This window comes from Toxotes jaculatrix, chromosome 2 (assembly GCF_017976425.1).
Source record: "Toxotes jaculatrix isolate fToxJac2 chromosome 2, fToxJac2.pri, whole genome shotgun sequence".
NCBI lineage: Eukaryota > Metazoa > Chordata > Actinopteri > Toxotidae > Toxotes > Toxotes jaculatrix.
In genome coordinates this window covers 9,361,383-9,380,368 of record NC_054395.1, presented here as the reverse complement: position 1 = coordinate 9,380,368, position 18,986 = coordinate 9,361,383, and the positions used below count along the sequence as shown (strand labels likewise).

At 42.9% G+C, this 18,986-nt stretch overlaps 1 protein-coding gene across 2 annotated transcripts in view; it reads left to right on the top strand.

Annotated features, from left to right (window-relative positions):
• Positions 1-18,986, top strand: part of agrn (agrin) — a 239,676-nt gene that overhangs the window by 175,344 nt on the left and 45,346 nt on the right. For both annotated transcript variants that reach the window (XM_041049152.1, XM_041049160.1), the window contains 7 exons: positions 5,593-5,790; positions 6,203-6,403; positions 11,874-12,016; positions 12,645-12,750; positions 15,438-15,557; positions 16,080-16,244; positions 17,882-18,025. In XM_041049152.1, the coding sequence (XP_040905086.1) occupies positions 5,593-5,790; positions 6,203-6,403; positions 11,874-12,016; positions 12,645-12,750; positions 15,438-15,557; positions 16,080-16,244; positions 17,882-18,025 (1,077 nt within the window). The remainder of the gene's footprint in view (positions 1-5,592; positions 5,791-6,202; positions 6,404-11,873; positions 12,017-12,644; positions 12,751-15,437; positions 15,558-16,079; positions 16,245-17,881; positions 18,026-18,986) is intronic.

Genomic DNA, 18,986 nt, shown 5'->3' with positions numbered 1-18,986 from the left:
AGAGCGAGCTGGAGGAGTGGAGGGCCCTGTCTGTAATCCAGCACTACGGATGGTTCTTGGCTCCCAGAGGAACAGGCCTGCGTCAGCGCAATGGTGCCATAAAAATGCTGAGGCACTGGCTTGCCAGGCTCGAGCCAGCCGAGGAATGATGGCGATGATAATGTGGGTTATTTCTGGGCTGTTTGCACAGCTTTACTGGACTTTATTCAGCGCCATAACAACCGACTGACTTAAGCTATTATCTCACCTAATTATCACAGGCTATTCCCACCACTAATATACTATACATGTTTATAGAGCAGAAAAGAAGAGAGAGGAGAAGAACATATGCTGCCTTCGGGTGGTGTGGAAAGTATCAGCATTAAAAGTTGAAGGCAGGAGCAATGGAATAAGGTGGTGACTGAAGTGAGAATTTTATACCCTAACCCTTACCTGGCACTGGCACATCCAGATTCATTGCTTTTCTTTTCAAGATGTAACTATATGCCAATTTTTCATCAATTTGTTCTGCAACATTAAGTAGGTCTTTATACGTTTTATATGTGCAATTTCCAAGTAGCCATCAACAACAAAAAAAAGAAAGTATTTTTGTTTACTGGCTCAGTTTTGTTATTTCCATCCAAATGCACTATAATGTGTAAGCTGTCAGATTTATGGCCTCCAGACTCAAAAGTAGGAGCTTAGGAGAGGCAGGTGAGGGCAGCAATAGTTTAAGAGGTGGGAGAGGTGCCACAATACGGAAAATAACGGCATGTGCGCTTAACTGTGTGTGTGTGTTTGTGTGTGTGGTTTACTACAGCCTCTCGTGGGCCCGGCTATAATTTCATTTCCTTCCCTGCGGGCTGGAAAAATTGTGGTTATCTATATGGCTCAGATGCAACCCAATAGCGATATGAGTGACATTTGTTATTATTCTGAGATTTTTCCTCCTCCTGCTTTTGAATGGCGGGCGACCTTGTACGGTGGGCTGGGAGAGGTGCGCTCAGTTAATAGACCCCCCAGCTGGATATCAGTCGCCTCGGAAGAAGGGCCATTCATACAGCTTTACCCGAACAGATGAGAGCAGAGGCGCCGGAATCATTTGAGAAAAGGAAATAACAGATTCCCCTTTTTTCTCCCACAGGTGTTGGAAATGATATACACAGTTGAGTAAGAAATATAGGTCACACCGGCAGTGTGAGAGTGGTCGGAGAGAGAGACAGTAAAAAGAGGGCAGGGGAAGAAGGGTGGGGAAAGTAATAAATGCGGGGAGGCAAGGAGATGGAGGTAAATAAGATGAGGAGGAGCAGAGAAAGTGGGGGGCAGAGTTAATAGTGTATTGGGCAGGCAGGCATCGACAGGGGAGTTGTTATCATCCAGGCATGTTCACAAGCCTTCAAAACACAAACCAGCCTACTTCTTTTTGCTTAATCCTGAGGTAATACTCCGCCCAGACCCCCTCAGCCACAATTCAGAGTTTTCCCAGTGAGAATATCAACAAAACGCTGTAAAGCTGGAGGGTCTTTGTTTTTTTTGTTTTTTTCTTCTCAATGACTCGATCCTTCATGCTTTCAAGGCCACTTTTTATACCAACCTGCCCCTATTCCTCACACTCAAAACACTGCCACCAAACACAACAGCAGAAGCTGCCACAGTGCAAGAACCGACATCAGTACTTTCCATTGTTAGGTTCAGGGGACTTTAAGGGGACCGTGACTAAATTTAAAAATCTTTGGCTTGATAGTTAGAGGAGCGACTTAGCCGGAAATATAGGTAGGCTGATATAATAAAAGGAGACTCCACATTAATAAACAGCATCTTTGTGTCATCCTGTAGTACACTACCAAAATACACCAATCAGTGACCTACAACATAATGTGTAATTACTCCTTATAAATGTGCAGATAAAGCGTCCATGACTTATGAAATATTCATGCTTAATGAAAGCTGCTAATGTGACATAGTAATATCTGGTTCTGAGCTGCTGATGTTTTTGAAACATTTTCAGTTTAAATATGTAAATTCAATACCCCAGTGTGTGTTAAAAGAAAAGTTTTGTATGGCAATTTTTGAAGTACAGTATCAGGCGGCTTATAAATATAAATTTCCAAAATGGTTTACTCCAACAACAGCATAAATTTAGCACGCCACGTTGCCAGACTCATGCCATGCTTGTGGTGAGTAATGTGCAAATATCCCATCTCCACTGATCTGGATTCCAGTGCTGGCTCAAAGCTTGCCCGAGAGTTGTTACATGTAGCTCATTCTTTGCCCATCTCTACTTGCCAAAGACATATCCAATCTGGCAGCCATTAACAGGCCAGAGGTTGGTCACACTTGGTGCCAACTGTGAGCTGCAATTGGCCTGAATCAGGTGATTGGTTGTCAGTCATAATGTGTTGAGAATAATACAAAAACTAATGAGAATTTGGATATTTTGTTCATACAAAATAGACTGTATAATACAAACATAATTCTCAAAAGGAGGCTCATATTTATTTAAATATAAATGTAAAACAAGTATATTGTGATTAATTATTGAAAAGTTAACTGTACACGTTAATCCTGTAGCAGAGTCACATCATGGCTTCCAGAGCATTTAACCTTTAAATTACTGTCATTAGGATAATGATCATTTTGCATTGATCAGATCTATTAAATTGATTGGTAATTCCAGTTGTAGTGTGCCAATTACCAATTGTTGTGAAATACATACTTACATTTCCAATATCATATGCAAGTCCTGGCCTGATCTGACGTTAGACGTAACGTCCTGGCCACAGAGCTACAGCCTTGCCAGAACAGATTAGCTTACACTTTATTCTGACTGCTGACTGCTGTGGTGAAAGTGTCTACATTTGTAAAACCTATTATCATTTTTATGCAAAATTCAAGTAGATGTTCACAGAGAAAGTTTGTTGCATATTAGAAACTCACTCCATATTTTTGTGGATTTTATGGATTTACACAACACAAATAAATGTGGATAGTGAATTATGGAGCACATTTGTGGATTGTCTTCAGTGGGCTACAAATAATAAAGTCCAATAAAAACTTCCATACTCCTCAAGCTTTTTTTTTTCTTTGTTTTTGATATAATTAGCGTTAGATTTTATCGGGCCTGCCATAAGAAGCTGTAAAATATAAAACTTTGATGTTGCACACATTGTGTTAGACTGTATATTTTCCCAGACTTTCCTCCATTGGTGGACGTGTAAACTATTTCAATGAAATAAAAGATCCCAGGTTCTAACGTTAGAACACTAGCGCTCACTTTTTAACATCCTAACTGTGAGACATTTCACCATAAAGTCTGAATTATTTATGGTTGTGAACTTGTGTGACTTCAGAAAGAGAAGCAGAGTGATGACAGACTTAGCGATGACTGAATCAGTACCAACAAAGTGGACATCTTGATATTACCAGTAATGGTAATAATTCTCCCTCTTCTCCTGGCATTGAACTGAAGCTCCCCTCCTTTTCTGTCTGCTTGCGACGCATGTTGTCTGGAGGATCAGGCAGTGTGGAGAGCCAGGTGCGAGGGGCAAGAGCTGATAAAGAAGCGAGGCTGCTATCAGGGCACAGGGCCTGATAAAGGACAACACTCACCACCGCCACTTCCTGATTTATAGCTGCCGCAACCACAGAGGAGCCCCAACCACAGCAACCCAGATTTTAAAGACACTTATATTTTATATTTATTTATTTTGTCACAGAAAACCCCTTAGCAACATTTTTTTTTGTGCGCAGAGGCACTGTCATGTTGACAGAGCAAAGGCCCTTCCCAAAACTGTTGCCACAAAGCAAATTGTTGTCTAAAATATTGTTGGATGCAGTTGCTTTAAGATTTTCCTTAACTGGAACTAATTGGCTGAGGCCATGAATAACTGCCTCAGACCAAAAATATACATTTAGGGGAAACATTGGTCCGACATGCTCTGCTTATCTAACTTTTTAGGTATGACTTCACTGAAGTTTGTAATTCTGCTAACAAACAATCTATGGCTGCTAAAGGCAATATATTGTATGTAAAGTGCCATATCCAGTTCACAGTCAAGGGCGTTTATTCCACGAGATGGAGAGATGAATGAAATGAAGGACTCTAAAAGAGTAATAAACAGATTAATAATGTGGAAGGTTCCAGCGGCCAGCCTCGCCTCTCTCAATTAGTGCTAAATCAGCAGCGGTTATTAGCCTGCCCCTAATTGAATGTGATAGTGAGCTGCGCTAATGCAATCCTCCCGGTGTAATTGGTGTCAGAGGGAGAGGTGCAGCTACTGCTATGGCTATCTCTCTACAAGGCCTCGCGTTTGACTCCTCATTCGCTTCCTGCCCCCCCCTGTGGCATCAGTCAGTACCCTGAGCATGTCTGATCCTGCCTTGCTGTTTCTATAGGGAATAAAACATTGCCCCTAGAAACAGGCAGTTCCTCAGCATTATCCAAATGAGTCCTCCACCTAATAAGGAAACTCTCGAAAGCTCATCAGGCCTTTTGGGTATTAGATATCATCTGCTTGATTCACTCTTGGAAGTGCTGTGGAAAATAGCACAGTTTTAAGTAGATATGAACAACCTTCCAAAGTGATAAACACAGCCTGGAAAGTGAAACTTCTCTCACTCAGTTCTGACCAGTTTCCCAGTACCTGGTGCTCAGAAGCATCCCTAAAAGATAATGCTGGCACCATACTTCCCCAAAGGGATGGTAGTAGCCAGGTGATGAGCAGTATCTGGCTGTCACTAGATACAGCATTGGCATTCAGGCCAAAGAGTTCAATTCTTGTCTCATCAGACCAGGGAATCTTTTTCCTTCATGCTTTCCGAGTCCTTTAAGTGTCGTTTGGCAGACTCCAGCCAGGCTGTCATGTGGCTTTTTCTCAGGAGTAGTTTCAGTTCTGACCACTCTCCCATAAAGTTCAGATTGATGGAGTGCTGCAGTGATGGTTGTCCTTCTGGCAGCCTCTTCTGTTTTTGCAGAGAATTTCTGAAACTCTTTGTGTTCAGTTATTCAGTTGCAGCTCTAGAAAAAGTGGTTTTGGGTGGTTCTAAATTTCTTCAGTGATGGAGCCCACTGTGCTCCTGGGAACTTTCGGCGCTATTGGATGTTTTGTTTTTTTTATCCTCCTCGTCAGATCTGTGCCTCAGTAGAATTCTATCTGGGGGAAATTTTTTGAATTTCATAGCTTGGTTTTTAGCTCCCACATGCGTGTGAACCGTGACACCTTTTAATAGACAGGTGTGTGGCTTTCCAAAGTATTTCTAATCAATTGATTCTGCCTCAGGTGGACTCCAGTAAAGATTTACACCAATTCTACACTCAGTATGGAAACTTTGCATCTCTGCACTTCTTGGATCTGTGCTGCTGCGCTGCATCATTAAGCAATACACCAGCTGTCAAGGGCTAGATAGAGAAAATACAAAAAACAATGGCATGACATGAATGACATGAAATAAATATGATCCAGTTTCAAGTATACCACACAACAAAACACACAAAAAGTGGATTAAATCTTTTCCAGCCGACTTGCCACCAAAGTCATGTGAAAATACCTGAAACACACACACACATAAACACACAAACTCTAAGCCTTCTCCTTCTTTCTTATCTCAATCTAGATGAGGCTTGTGCCAACTGCTCTTTCGGGGCAATCTGCGATGCCCAGAGTGGGCAGTGCATGTGTGCGTCGGAGTGTGTGGAGTCCCACCAGCCTGTGTGTGGCAGCGATGGCACCACCTACAACAGCGAGTGTGAGCTGCACGTGCGGGCCTGCAAAGAACAGATGGACCTCAGAGTGGTCAGCCAAGGAGAATGCAGTAAGTAATGCATGCGTTTTATACAGTACAGTGCCAGTCATACTTTTTTAATCTCAACATCAAATGAAGAATAGAACAGATTGTTGGTGTAAGCATGAAAATAAAATAGAGCCCATGAGGAAAGTCATATAGCTGCAGGCGGGCAGGTCATATTCTAACAAACTTGGAACAAATGGAATTGCAGGGTACTCAGATGGGGAATTACTAAGGGAACATGTATAGACCATTTTTAATAGAGGGAGAGAAAGAATTAGGGTTTGAAAGAAAAAGAGAAATTTCATTTAAATATCTATTCCAAGGATTTTAAGTTCTGGTGTGAATGAAATCCATCAGAACAGCTCCATGAATATTTCCTTTTCTTGCGCTGACCCATGGCGCTCTGACTGCTCCCTCTGCTGTGTGTGTAATACAGAAACATGTGGCAACACTGTTTGTGGCTGGGGCGCCCGGTGTGTCCAGAATAAGTGTGAGTGCCCACAGTGCTCAGGCGAGGCCTTCTCCCCGGTGTGTGGCAGTGATGGCATCACCTACAACAACAAGTGTGAACTCCGCTTGTCCTCCTGCATGCAAAAGAGGAGAATTGATGTGGCAAAGCCCGGCAGCTGTGATGAAGGTAGGAAATGGACTTAGAAATGGTGTAATTATGTTAACCAATCGCCCATTGAAATGGTGTAATTATCTTTATCAACTGACCTGTGATACAGTATTCAGTCATCTGTGGATTTTCATAATGGTTGCATATGCCACCAGCAGCATGCCAAGAGTCTAACAAAGCAAAAGATGAAGTGAAAGTCATACTGCATGTCCATAAAAAAACAACAACCTGTTACTAGAACCAAAATGACTTCTGGGTGATTAAGTTCAGGTCAGCCGTACATGTTACAAACGATCATCTTCATGCTTTGGCTGTCTTGTTTGTTTATCAGTGCATCTCACACTCCATTTCTTCAGCTACCCTAAATTCTCAAATAGGGGCCACGTTTATTTACCTCAGCAGCGTGCGGATCCAAGCTCGTAAAAGGCCTTCCTGTTTTCTGATCCTTTTCCTGTTTTCTGACTTTTATTAGCCGTGGCTGCTGTTTGTCCTTTATCATAAAATTTAAACTAATTCATTACAATTAGTCCTATTTTGCCATTCTTTAATTTGTTGTGTACAGATACATTAAAAGATCCTCAATTTTTGCATTTTCAACTTGGTATTCCAGCAGCTTATAAAGCACAAACCTTCCTTTTTCCTTGTAGGCTTTTAATGTGAAATATCTGCAGGAAGTTTTACTGAAAGGAGATGTAGGTATATTAGTAGGTATATTAGTGAATGAGAACAATATTTCTGTTAAAATGAGAGTCTCAGCAGACTGGTGGGTATCACGTGTACATTTTCCAGAATTTACCATAAGAGTATCAATAGGCCGAATCATTTCACTTGGCTTTTATCAGTGGCTGTTGTCACAGCTATTGAAGACCAACTTAAATTTCAGAATTTACAGTATATATTTTATCAAGTCTGTCGATCCAATTATGCTTTTAAGTGTGTGACCGATGGCACTTAATATGAGTGTCCATGATTTCTACGCCTGTAGCTCTGTCGTTCCTCCACGCTCTGAATAAATGAGATCTAATTCACCGTGCAAATCATATCTTGATCAGCGCTGACAGACCAAAGCAGGGTATCACAGTCCCTCGCTCGGCCCGTCTTGGGGACGGCTCTGGAGGGAGCAACATGCCAACCTCTGGTTGTCATGCAGACGGCGCTGATGCCGTTCCCCTGTGGCTGGTGGGTCGTCACAGTGAACATAGTCATCCTCTGACAAGGTGTGAAGGGGAGCAGATTACACCTGCCAGCAGGAGGGATGGCTGGAGAGAGGAAAAGAGGGGGTAGATGGCGGACAGAGCAAATAGAGATGAGAGGAATCCACTTCCATTTTGATTGCTAGCCAGGGGTGTTTCTTTCTTTTCATTTTTTCTTCCTTTTTTTCTTTCTACCATTGTCTCTCATATTGGCCCCAGGCCTGTGAGCCGAATGGTGTCGCCAAAGCTTCTCGTGGTCGATTAAACATCATTTCATTGACTGAGACAAGTGACCTTTTCTGTATGTGGAGCATGAAGAAACTGTATGCCCGCGATGCAGACTTGCTGTCACTGCTCACACATACATCCACACACTCTGTCCTCATTGTCTTTTGCTTGTCTGATATTGGGCAAAAATTCTTTGCCTACCCAAGGGCTTTTGCTTTGCTTGTGGTGTCTGATGGCTTACTTTTTTATTTTATTTTATTCTCTCTCTTATATTGTCTCTGAACATCCTCCTTTTTTCCATCACTTGCTCATTTTGATTCAGAGAAAACCATCAGGCTTACACAATAGAATCTCTTTTTTTTTTTCGCTCCCTGCCATCCCACCCACTCATGTCTCTCTCTGTTTTGCACTCGTCTCCATCAAAATTGCACCTCTCGACAAAAGGGGCACCGATCCTTTCACAGATAGGGGTGGGGATGGGATCGTCTGAAATCAATAAATTTCACCCCTAGGGGCGTCCACTGGTCCTGTCTTTTTCTGCAGGCTCCGTCCCTGGTCCTTTCAGCCCCCTTGAGTCTGAACTGAGACCCTCCACAGGAAGTCTGGTGTGATTGTAAAACGATCAAAACCAAGTTGCTGTTTTTCTCCCTGAAATATCTGTGTTTGGCTGTGGGACACTTCTCCTCAGCCGCATACCATAAAAAGGATTTGTTGTTGATATATTCACCTCCGCCTTGATGTATTAGTGGTAGGTTTTGGCAAAATTAGGAGTATATATTGTGTAATACAGCACCCTGTCACAAAATGTAAGGCTTAAGACTTTATTTTCTGGCTGTGTTGTAGACAGCAGCAAAGCTCTACATCAGTGGTATAGAGCTTTGCCCCCCCCCCACTCCATACTTCATATCTTAGATAAGCCAGGAGAAGAAGTGAACATGTGATTTATTCGCTTACATAGACCTGACTTAAAAACCACCCTCATTAGTCTTGTTGGGGGAGGGGGCACAGAGGATAAAAATGGAAGTTGTTTTCTTCCGCCTTTTATTTAGCAGTAATGAAAAATGACAGTGTTCCCACTGTTGGCCATACAGGGAAATTTGTCACCTGTTTAATTTCACACTCGGGTAGGCCTGGCCTCAGCTCCTTTCCTCGACACTGACAAAGTGGCAACTGAGAGCAGTGAATCACCTACATGGGCCCCGGCCCTTTTTAATTGAATAGACATTTAATAAACAAGATTATGAGCGCGGGATCACACAGTGATGCACAGCACACACGCTGCTCACTCACATCACACAGATCAGACAAAGAAAGCTACAAAGAACATGAACCGGTGTTAAAAAAAAAAAAAAAAAAGAAGAAGCAAAGTGGGTGGATGGGTGGGGCAAGAGCTCACTGGAGTGAGATCAGCGGATTTTACCTTCATTGTCCATCCATCACCGAGGCTTGTAACCTTCTGTTGAGGCAACAAAACTTCTTTTCTCCTTCTGCCATGTCCAAACAACCCCCACCCCCCCCCTCAGCATGACGCTCCATCCCTCTCTGTCTTATGGGAACTTTATTTGGATAAACTCGTTGTCACATCCGTCAAGAACAGGTTGCATGAGGGACTGATAGATGGAGCGAAAACAAAGGCAAATCCCGCCACGCCGCGTCCTTCGCTACAATGAGGGAGGATTTGTTTTCAAATGATAAATGTCCAGGTTGACATTTGCACAGGTCGTAATATCAGAGGTACCATAATATTATTGGTCGCTCCTGGAGTCACTGAGAATCTTGTTGACCAAACATCTTCATGCTTCAGTCCATCACACACATTTTCTCCTGCCTATCCTCTGCTATTCATCCCTATTTTCCTCTTTTCTTCTTCTCCTCTCTCTGTTTTCTTAAACACACATTTCAAGACAGCTTTCACAATAGCGTCTTCTCCATTTTTTTTTTTCCACTGTCTTTCATGGACATTATTCTTATGCTGTTCATTTCCTTTCTTTTCACTGCCGCTGAATTCTGTCTTCCTAATGGAGCTCCCTTGGCTAAATAGACTCAGGCTTCTGACATGATTGAGTAAAAAGGAACGGATGGGCAGAGAAGAGAGAATAGCTGATACAGCCATCTTAGCTGGGGATGTATTAATTGAAAGGTTCATAGGCAGCGTGGGTGGCGGGCACATCAAAGAGCAACAGCTAATTAGGACCCCTCTTCGCCCTTCACTTTTATTTATTCCATTCTAATGTCTTACCTCTTTTATTTATTTATCTTGTCTCTGTAAAGGGACCTGAGCGGAATATGAATTGGCTACTCCTGCATCTCCCTTTTATTGTGTCTTGCTGAGCTGGCGTACAGTACATAGATACAGGTGGCCAACTGGCAGTGTCTCAGCTCTTATTATTTCTCTCTCTGGTCTGCCCGGGAGTCAGCTGACGTCTCCTTTTCAGATGACATCTGAAGTCACCTGCGATAAGTTCAGTGCGTGGCAGTTGAGAAGCCATCAACCGGCACATTAGCCCCATCGCAAAATGTTATGTTTCACTTGCACTGTTCACAATCGATAAGCTACAACAGCAGATTCAAGCAAAAGGATTAGGGTCGGAGGTTCTGCTGCTATAAAAAGGAAGCGTGTGAGGCCTTAACAAGTTCTAATGTTTGTGGGGGGATGTGGCCTCTGAATCTCCACACAAAGCTCCAGCTCCTCTGTTGTATCAGCTAATGGAGTGAGCACCCCCCCATCCCCCGACTGTATCGACCACTCAGAGCTGTCACAGCCCTTCTCTGATGACCCATATCAAAGAACAGGCCAGGGCTTCATCTGCCCCAGCCCCTCCCTTGCACTGTGACCTGCTCCATAATCTTCTTTAGAAGATGGGTTATGCTAAGTGGTACTTCCATCTCTACGACATTGATTTCACCATTAGAGGTGGTGCATCGGTGCAGAGAGTTGAATGAGCCCTAAAAGTAGAAAGGAAGAGGAAGAAACACCTTGATTACCTGGTGTTTTTTTTTTTTTTTTTGAGTCTTTCAGCAGTGCTGGGAGCTTTTAGTTGGACTGCATTGCTTTTTGAATAACAAATTTGTTTCAAATGAACTTTCTGCTAGCCCCCAGGGTGCCTCTCTCTCTCTGTCTGACATTCTCTCCATCTTTCGTGCTGACTGCTTTCATTCCCTGCCTTCACACATATTCACCTAATGTCCCTGAGGAGTTCCACTGTAGGTGAAATTTGCAACTTCAAAAGCGGGATCCCTCCCCCCTTTTCTTTGCCTGCACTCTGCAACAGCCCCCGATTTGTTTTTCATAAATGAAACTCCAAACAGTCCTGCTGGATAAGTTTTTTTCCCCTTCCTCTATCTCCTTTAAACCCTTCGCTTCCTTAACTTGAGTTAAAGTTTGCTCAGCAGGTCAACAATGACAGCAGTTTTGTGAAAGCGAAAATCCTGAACAGTGATTATAGGACATCATTTGCATCCTTCCTTCCATTTTTTTTTTTTTTTTTTACCAGGACCATACGGTCAGCTTGAGCAGCTCTCCTGCCTTAGTTGAGAGAAGTGCACTTTCAGGGTTGCAGTTAAAGATTTGCTGGGACAACTTTCTTTAAAGTCTCAGGAAATAATTAGATTTTACAGAACACTTTGCAATTAGTTGCATTCTCATATCAGGGAGCAGGCACCCATAAAGGGGGCCTTGCCACCAATTCTCTCTGCGCACTTGGAGGCCAGAGTTAATAATTCCTTCCCCTTTTTGTCTCTGATTTAATTGAAATGAAAAGGATGCCTCACTGGTGGTGCAGAGATGTTGTATCTAATTTATTTAGTCAATCTCTTACCCTCACTACAGTGGGTCATTATCTTGTTCTACCAGCAGCATCTTTGGTTCCCTCGCGCTGCAGCCAGCGTGAGGGAAATGTAAATTATCCTAACTTTGTGATGCTCCTCATGTATAAATGTAGCCTTCACCTAAAGAGAAATGAAACCAGGACACTGTTTTCGTCTAATGTGCTGATAAAAGGGCATCCCCCTTGTGCGTTTGTATGTTTTTATTTAATGATTTTGTGTATTTATGGTGTATAATGCAGACTGTGGCTCAGGAGGGTCGGGATCAGGCGTGGAGAGCTGCGAACAGGACCGCTGTCGCATGTTTGGAGGCTCGTGGGATGAGGATGCAGAGGAGGACCGGTGCGTCTGCGACTTCTCCTGCCAAAGCGTGCCTCACAACCCGGTACGGCAGCAACCACTCACAACGCATCTGATGCGATTTGTGTCAAAAAACTTTGCCACTACTTTCCCAAGCTCCAGTCAAACTGGAAGACACAAACATATTCTACATACTGATGTCAACTTATTCTTTCCTGTAATAGCTGTTCATCAGTTTAGACTATTATGTTGAAGCGCACTCCCTATAACTTGATCAAAAGTAGTCCAGTTGACGCATGTCTGTACATTTATGGTTACAGTGCAAACATGAGCTTCTTGGTTTAAAACAATTCCTGTTGAAATCAAAAAACATAGTCAAGTTATAAGTAAGGAAAATAAAAACAATAAAAGTGGCAAAATCCATGAAAACTTTTGTTTGTTTGTTTTACCTTATCAGTGTTCAAATACAATCAGATGTATGTATTTTTCATTTAAACTGTCATAGAACATGTGTTGCACACATGACTTTCCATGCACTTATTCCTACTGCTTCTGAAGTCAAGAATGAACTTTCACACTGGAAAACTGGCATGTCTCGCGAACACATGTAACAGTAACTAAGCCTGTTAATAGCTGGAGTGAAACCGGGCACAAAGAGCCTGGGGTTAAATCATATACTGTGCTTCACTCAACTTTCTGTGATTCTTTTGTAGGTTTGTGGCTCCGATGGAAAAAACTACAGCAACGAGTGTGAGCTGAAGAAGGCCAGATGTGAGAAACAAGAGCACTTGTTGATTCAGAACCAGGGACCCTGTGCAGGTCAGTGCATTACACCACTCAGAGTTAATGTCATCGCAGTGCACAGAAGCACCCTCACCAAGACTCATTTGTCATTGACATCCCATTTCTCCACTCATTTCATCCACTGATGGGGTGGTAATAGTCTGCAGTTGGAATATGATTCTGACAGCACTGCTGTGTGTCCACTGTAGAGAAGTAAAGAAGGTCATAGTTACATTTGATGTGTATCTTTGTGCAATTCGCTCAGCGAAAGTTGACTCAACACTTGTTTATATCTAAAAACTGACAGGTCCTCTGAGGCTGACTCGTGCAGATGCTAGTGGAATTTCTAAGCATGCGTTCAGTGTTTGCTAGTGTGGGAACGGCTTGTGGCTGTTTGCCAGCTGGTTGTATGGGTGTTGAAATCTAATTCGTGATGGGCAGAGAGCCAATCACCTTTCACTTCTTTGTTCTCTTCAATGATAAATGAAAAAAAAAAAAAAAAAGGAGTTTCACTGTTGTTCAGGGGAATCTCCACTCACACTCTGTGTAAGTGAACATTATATATTGCACAATATATATTTACTCGTCTACTACTGTGTTTTGTGTGTTTATTATTGATGATATTCATGCAGTTTCCACTACAGTATATGAACTGAGCTGATAGCAATAATGATTCATTTTTTTTCCTTCCCGGACATTCTGACAATTTAAACCATTAAACTTGTGCTCACAAGGTTGCTTCTCAACCCTCAGGATACCACTTTACTCCACTTACTTTAATATAAAAACCTTCTCTTTGCATGTGAATGAATGACATTTATCGGCCAGAACAGTTGTCAGATCAGTGGTTAAGTAGCAAAGGTTAGTTCTTCCCCTCCATTGCTATGTAAAATGAAGAGCTTGTGCTCCGATGCTGGCTCAGGCAGAAGAGCAGAGCAAAAGGCACTTAAGGGATTTTGTGTGATCATTCCAGCCTGTTTGATTCCCTGTGGGTCCAAAAGAGAGGAGGATGGAGAGAGTTGAAGAGAGAGTGTGAATGAGGGAGTTGCCAGTGTGTTCACACACATCCCTGCAGATTCTTCCCCTTCCTAAGCTGGCCTCCTTGGGCACTGACTGTCACGCTCCTCTACCATCCATGGATAATCAATCCTTTTTTGAAGAGCCCTCTATGGGTACGAGAGCTCTGGGCTCTGCTCTCCTATTGGCTAATGGGAAAAAAAAAAACTCAGATCTGGGGGAATTTCACTGCCCTCCACATTAGCTATGTAAGGAGAAACTTCATTTGACCTCGAGTCCAGGAACTTATCAAAACACAGCACCTCTCTCTAGCGGTGAATGAAAGAACCCTATTTTTTAAGAGGTTCTGATTTTGAAAAAACTTGAACTCTTTTGCATATGGTGCCAACAGTGTCATTATGCTGCATGCACATTTGTGAAGATTGTCTCTCATAGCTCTTCATACCATCCTTTATAGCTGCCTGCAAACTCGAATCTGGGTCAGGGATTTCGTCAAAATCCAAAGAAATACTTATTGGTTTTACTAGACAAGCAAACACTTGCAGATGTGCCCTTGCAGGAGTATAAAAGATTAGCTTCAATCACTGCAGCAGAGAAAGCGCAGCGGCAGACCTTGAAAACGTGAGGGTAATATTGCACATCACAATGAGCTGCATTGTGCCGGACAATGGCCACTGAACAGGAAAAACCCTTGAAGGGTGGAAGAACATATGAAATTAAAAGTTCTTCTCATCCTAATAGGCTCAGTACAGATAGCCAAATGGAGCACTGGAAAGTGGCAAGTTAAATGAACTGTGTCCAAAGCCCATCTCTGGAGTGGGAAAGCACTGGAAAAAAGAGTGAGCCGAGTCATCACCATTAGGCTGAGGCTCATATCCACACCAGTAACATTGTGATTTATGGCCCCTGTATCTCCAGCCTCCAAACTCCAAATGAGCAACACAAGAAAAAGAGATCGGGAGGGGAATAGAGAGAGAGACAGAGAAAAAAAGAAAAAGCAGGGAGCGATTTCTGCTTTCTATCTCGGCAACTTTACTTTTCACGCCAAAGCCGAGAGAATTCGAACAATGATATTTTTGCCTCGGCCATTAAACAGACCCCCGTTTCCTCCCACTCTGTGTTTTGTTCTTCTCTTCCAATTTCTGGAGAAGCGCCAGGTTTTGGGAACACATTTGTTCTTATTTTGTTGAATGTAGTTCTGCATTCAGAGCTGTCACAGTAGTATGAAGACTGGTGCATCCTCAGACAAAGGAGCTCTCCACACACTGTGCGCAGGCAGAAACTGTTTGGCACATTCCTTCACATTATGCAGCAGCTTTTTTTTTCTTTTTTTTTTTCCTGCAAGGTTGTAGGGCGGCAGCATAATTCCGTAATATTAGACAAGAACAAATGAAGAGAACATGCCTCCTAGTAGGTGGTAAATGTCAGCTCCCGTACATTCACCAGCAATGCCATTGTTTGTTTTCACTGGAGGTAATAGCATCATTTCCCCCTGATTTTGAGCTATTGTGGAGAAGTAGAAAATAGAATTGTTATCTTGAAGCCGGCTGCCAGCCTCTCCACCTCTGCCCCTCAAGCCAATCTCATTGTTGGCAAAAAGTTACATGTTGCTCTGAGATTGTGTTGTCTAAATCCCACTCAAATGTTGGTGTTCTTCTTTCTCTCCTTTTGCCATCTCCCCTCCCTTTTTGTTCCTACCTCATCAGTGATTTCAGCCACATCGCTGCCTGAGCTGACAGCACCCCAGCACTGCAGTCTGTCTGTGTACGGCTGCTGCTCCGACAACATGACGGCCGCCTTAGGAGTCGGGCTGGCTGGATGTCCCAGTAAGTCCTGTTCTACATCCCACTTTGACCCTTCACCTCTGATGTGTCCTGAGTTTGTTGTGTGCACTCAAAAAAAAAAAAAAGCCACGCTGTAGATATTATCATGCTGCTTCAGCATACGGGGCTTATTGTCCTTGACTGCAGTTACACTTCCAGAGTTGCAGAGCTGAAAACGTTTCATCTTAATCCAAGGAATAATTATGATAATGTTGCACTGTATCAACAGAAAAATCTCTTCATCTGATGATCTTGACGAATGATAGCACACAGATGGAGAAGAAAATGCTGCATCAAGCTGTTAGCTGGGGGATGCAGTGTGAATGGAGAAAATGCAGAGTTAGAAGGATATACAGAGATTTAGTGTAGAGGAAACTCACCTAAGCATACTTTATTTTTCTTATGGAAAAAGGGCTTGGCTAACATTTGTGCCAAGTATACATGTATCTACTGTATCACAGTAAGCAGTATTCAGCTGTCAGTACGAGTTAAAAGTGACATGTACGTTGCTCCGTTTCTCCTCAGGTACCTGTCAGTGTAATGTCTATGGCTCCTACAAGGGGACTTGTGACCCAACCACCGGTCAGTGTTCCTGTAAGCCGGGCGTCGGGGGACAGAAGTGTGACCGTTGTGAGCCGGGCTTCTGGAACTTCCGTGGCATCGTGACGGAGAACATGAGCGGCTGCACGCGTAAGGAATCGTGTCTTTGTATCTGTGCTCATTGAGCAGATGTACGTGCTCCTGTACTGTAACACAACTTCAATAGATGGAGCAGTCGTTTGTTAAAGGGTCAGTTCACACAAATCACAATAAAAAAAACATGTTTTCACTTTACTCACGTGCCATGTAGCCATGCAGACACTTTTGGTTATATTTGGGTTTTGAGATGATCTGTCTGTGAGTTTTCTGGTGTGAGCTCAATATAGTCAAGTCAGTGTTTTTCATATAGTCCACAGGCAGAAATCACACATTTTCTTCAGATGGCTTTACAGTCCATAAAAAAGGGAGAAACCTCAGGAAGAACAACAGAAGAGGAAGGAAGAAGGAAGAATCACTTCTCCTGGACAAACGTACATGTCATAGATGAGCAAAGCGAGAAGACAAAGTAGTGTTCATAGAATATGGAGAGTGGTAATATTAAGTGTAAATGTTGAAACAAAACTTTCACTTTATTTTAGCTGGTCATCAAAGCATTGTAAATTTGGGGGCTCTGCAGAAAATTTTTAAGAAGTCAAGAGCATTGTGTCCATTTACAGTGTCCAAGCTACTTTAGATACTTCATAGACAGCTTTCATTTGAACTACTTACTATTACAAACCACTGTATTCAAAGTAGCAGGCAAACTGATTATGAAAACAAAATATTACAGTTGAATTTAAACTAAAATATTAAACAAAACAAACTTGAATTCACCACATTGTACTGGGATGTATCCAAAAACATTTTGACACAGACATATTAATACCTGGTCAAATAAAACCAAATCTACATGGCTAGATTCCATTGCAGGTAAGTGAGAAAATATATTTGTCAAAAAAACAACTCTGGTGGGAAAATAAATTTTTCACTAAAATCCTGACAATGCCTTTTAGCCAACACTTTAAAGTATTAACTTGTAAGATTACTATCCTTGAAGTCAGCGTAGACAGTGGAATTTAAATGACCTACAGGCTTAACTACAATTCGATGCTTGTGTTTGTGTCCTTCAGTCATGTCAAAACTCTTTTGAATGAACTGTATTCATCGGTATTCCAGTGAAGACTGGGGTCAGGGACCCTTGTTTGTCTTGGTGTAATGCAATATGGTGACCAGCTCGTACCCTGCCGCTGAGGTATTGTAGGACATATGCTTCGAAAGCCACAGAGCATTTTCAGTCAACAGCAGGAAGCCTGCAGGTACCTCACCCGTGGCCTGACCTTAACAAGGTTTACCCACAGCAAGCAGACAGCACACTGCACACCAATACCAGGTTCAGCAGCAGAGGAAAAAAACACACACACACATCATTGATTCTAGGAACATGATGGGGTTGATGTCCTTCCCTACGGTTGTTTTCTTGAGTTTCTGTTACGTACTCATCCTCCTCCTCCTTCATCTCCTCCCTCAGTGGCCCCTAAGGCTGGATGAACTGTTCAGAACCCTTGACTCTAAGACAACTGTGCATCTGACGCAGGGTTCAGAGGCTAAGGTCGCCTCAAACAAGCTTTGTACTCTATTTAAGCCAAGCTATTACAATCCCTCTTTCTGTCACTGTCATGAGTCGATGCTTTTTTTTTTTTTCTCATCAGTCTTCCTTGTCCTTTTTTTCCTCTACCTCTGCACGGCAGCATGTAACTGCGACGCCACAGGCTCGGTCCGGGACGACTGCGAGCAGATGTCGGGTCTGTGTTCCTGCAAGACGGGAGTGAAGGGCATGAAGTGCAACGTGTGTCCAGATGGAAGCAAGATGGGCATGAATGGCTGCGACAAAGGTAATAAGAGAGAGTACCAAGGCAACCATTGTAGTGTTAATAAACCACACAAACGCACACACACAGACACATTTTTCTCTTTTGTCCCAGCTTCTCTCTCTCTATCATTCTAAAGTGTTTTCCTGTCACTTGTCTGATCCATGGATTGGCCTTGCAGCAGCCAGTTCTTTCTCTGTCTGCTCTTCACATCCATCTGGTTTATTGGAAGAGGAAGGAAAAGCTGCAGGGCAGTTAATCGATAGTGATTAGGAAAATACTTGAGTGTACAAATGACGTTCATGACTTATTGCCCATTGATATTTTATTTTCTCTACATCACACTCCATTTTGGACCATTCGCTTGAATGTGTATGTTTATACTCCTGCATAAGGACTATTGATTACACTTAGATTAATAATGACAACAGCCCCGGTGGCTGCACAAGCTAAAAAGCTGGTTGAAGGAAAGTTTAGGTCCTGCTGTGGGGGCCTGCAGCTCCTTGATTAAGATGCACCATCAGATATCGACTGGAAGTCAAACGCTTAATGAAGCCAGCAATCCCAGCACAGTGGTGGGGCACTCTGCCACACACCCTGCCAGATGAAAAGACAAGACACTGAGAGGTGGTAGCACATGAAAGCAGGAGCCAAGGGGTGGGGGGTACTCTAAGCCTCTGTGATGTTGCAACAATGCAAAGGCCCCACACTCACAGTTGGCCAGTGGATGGTGGACTCCCCGGCTGCAGCTCCTGCTGCGGCAACTTCCAAGGTTTCAAACGCTCCTCTGGAGAGCTTCAGGAGAGCTCTGTGGGAAAGAAAATGACAGAGCCAAAATATCCTGAGCACCTTTACACAACTCAAAACACACTCTTTTTTTTTTACAGCAGTAAAGCAATTTATGGAAAATGCTGTGGTCTGTGAAACTAAGAGTAAGTCACACCGTGTGACTATTTAATGATTGCATTGCCACTACTGTACTCAG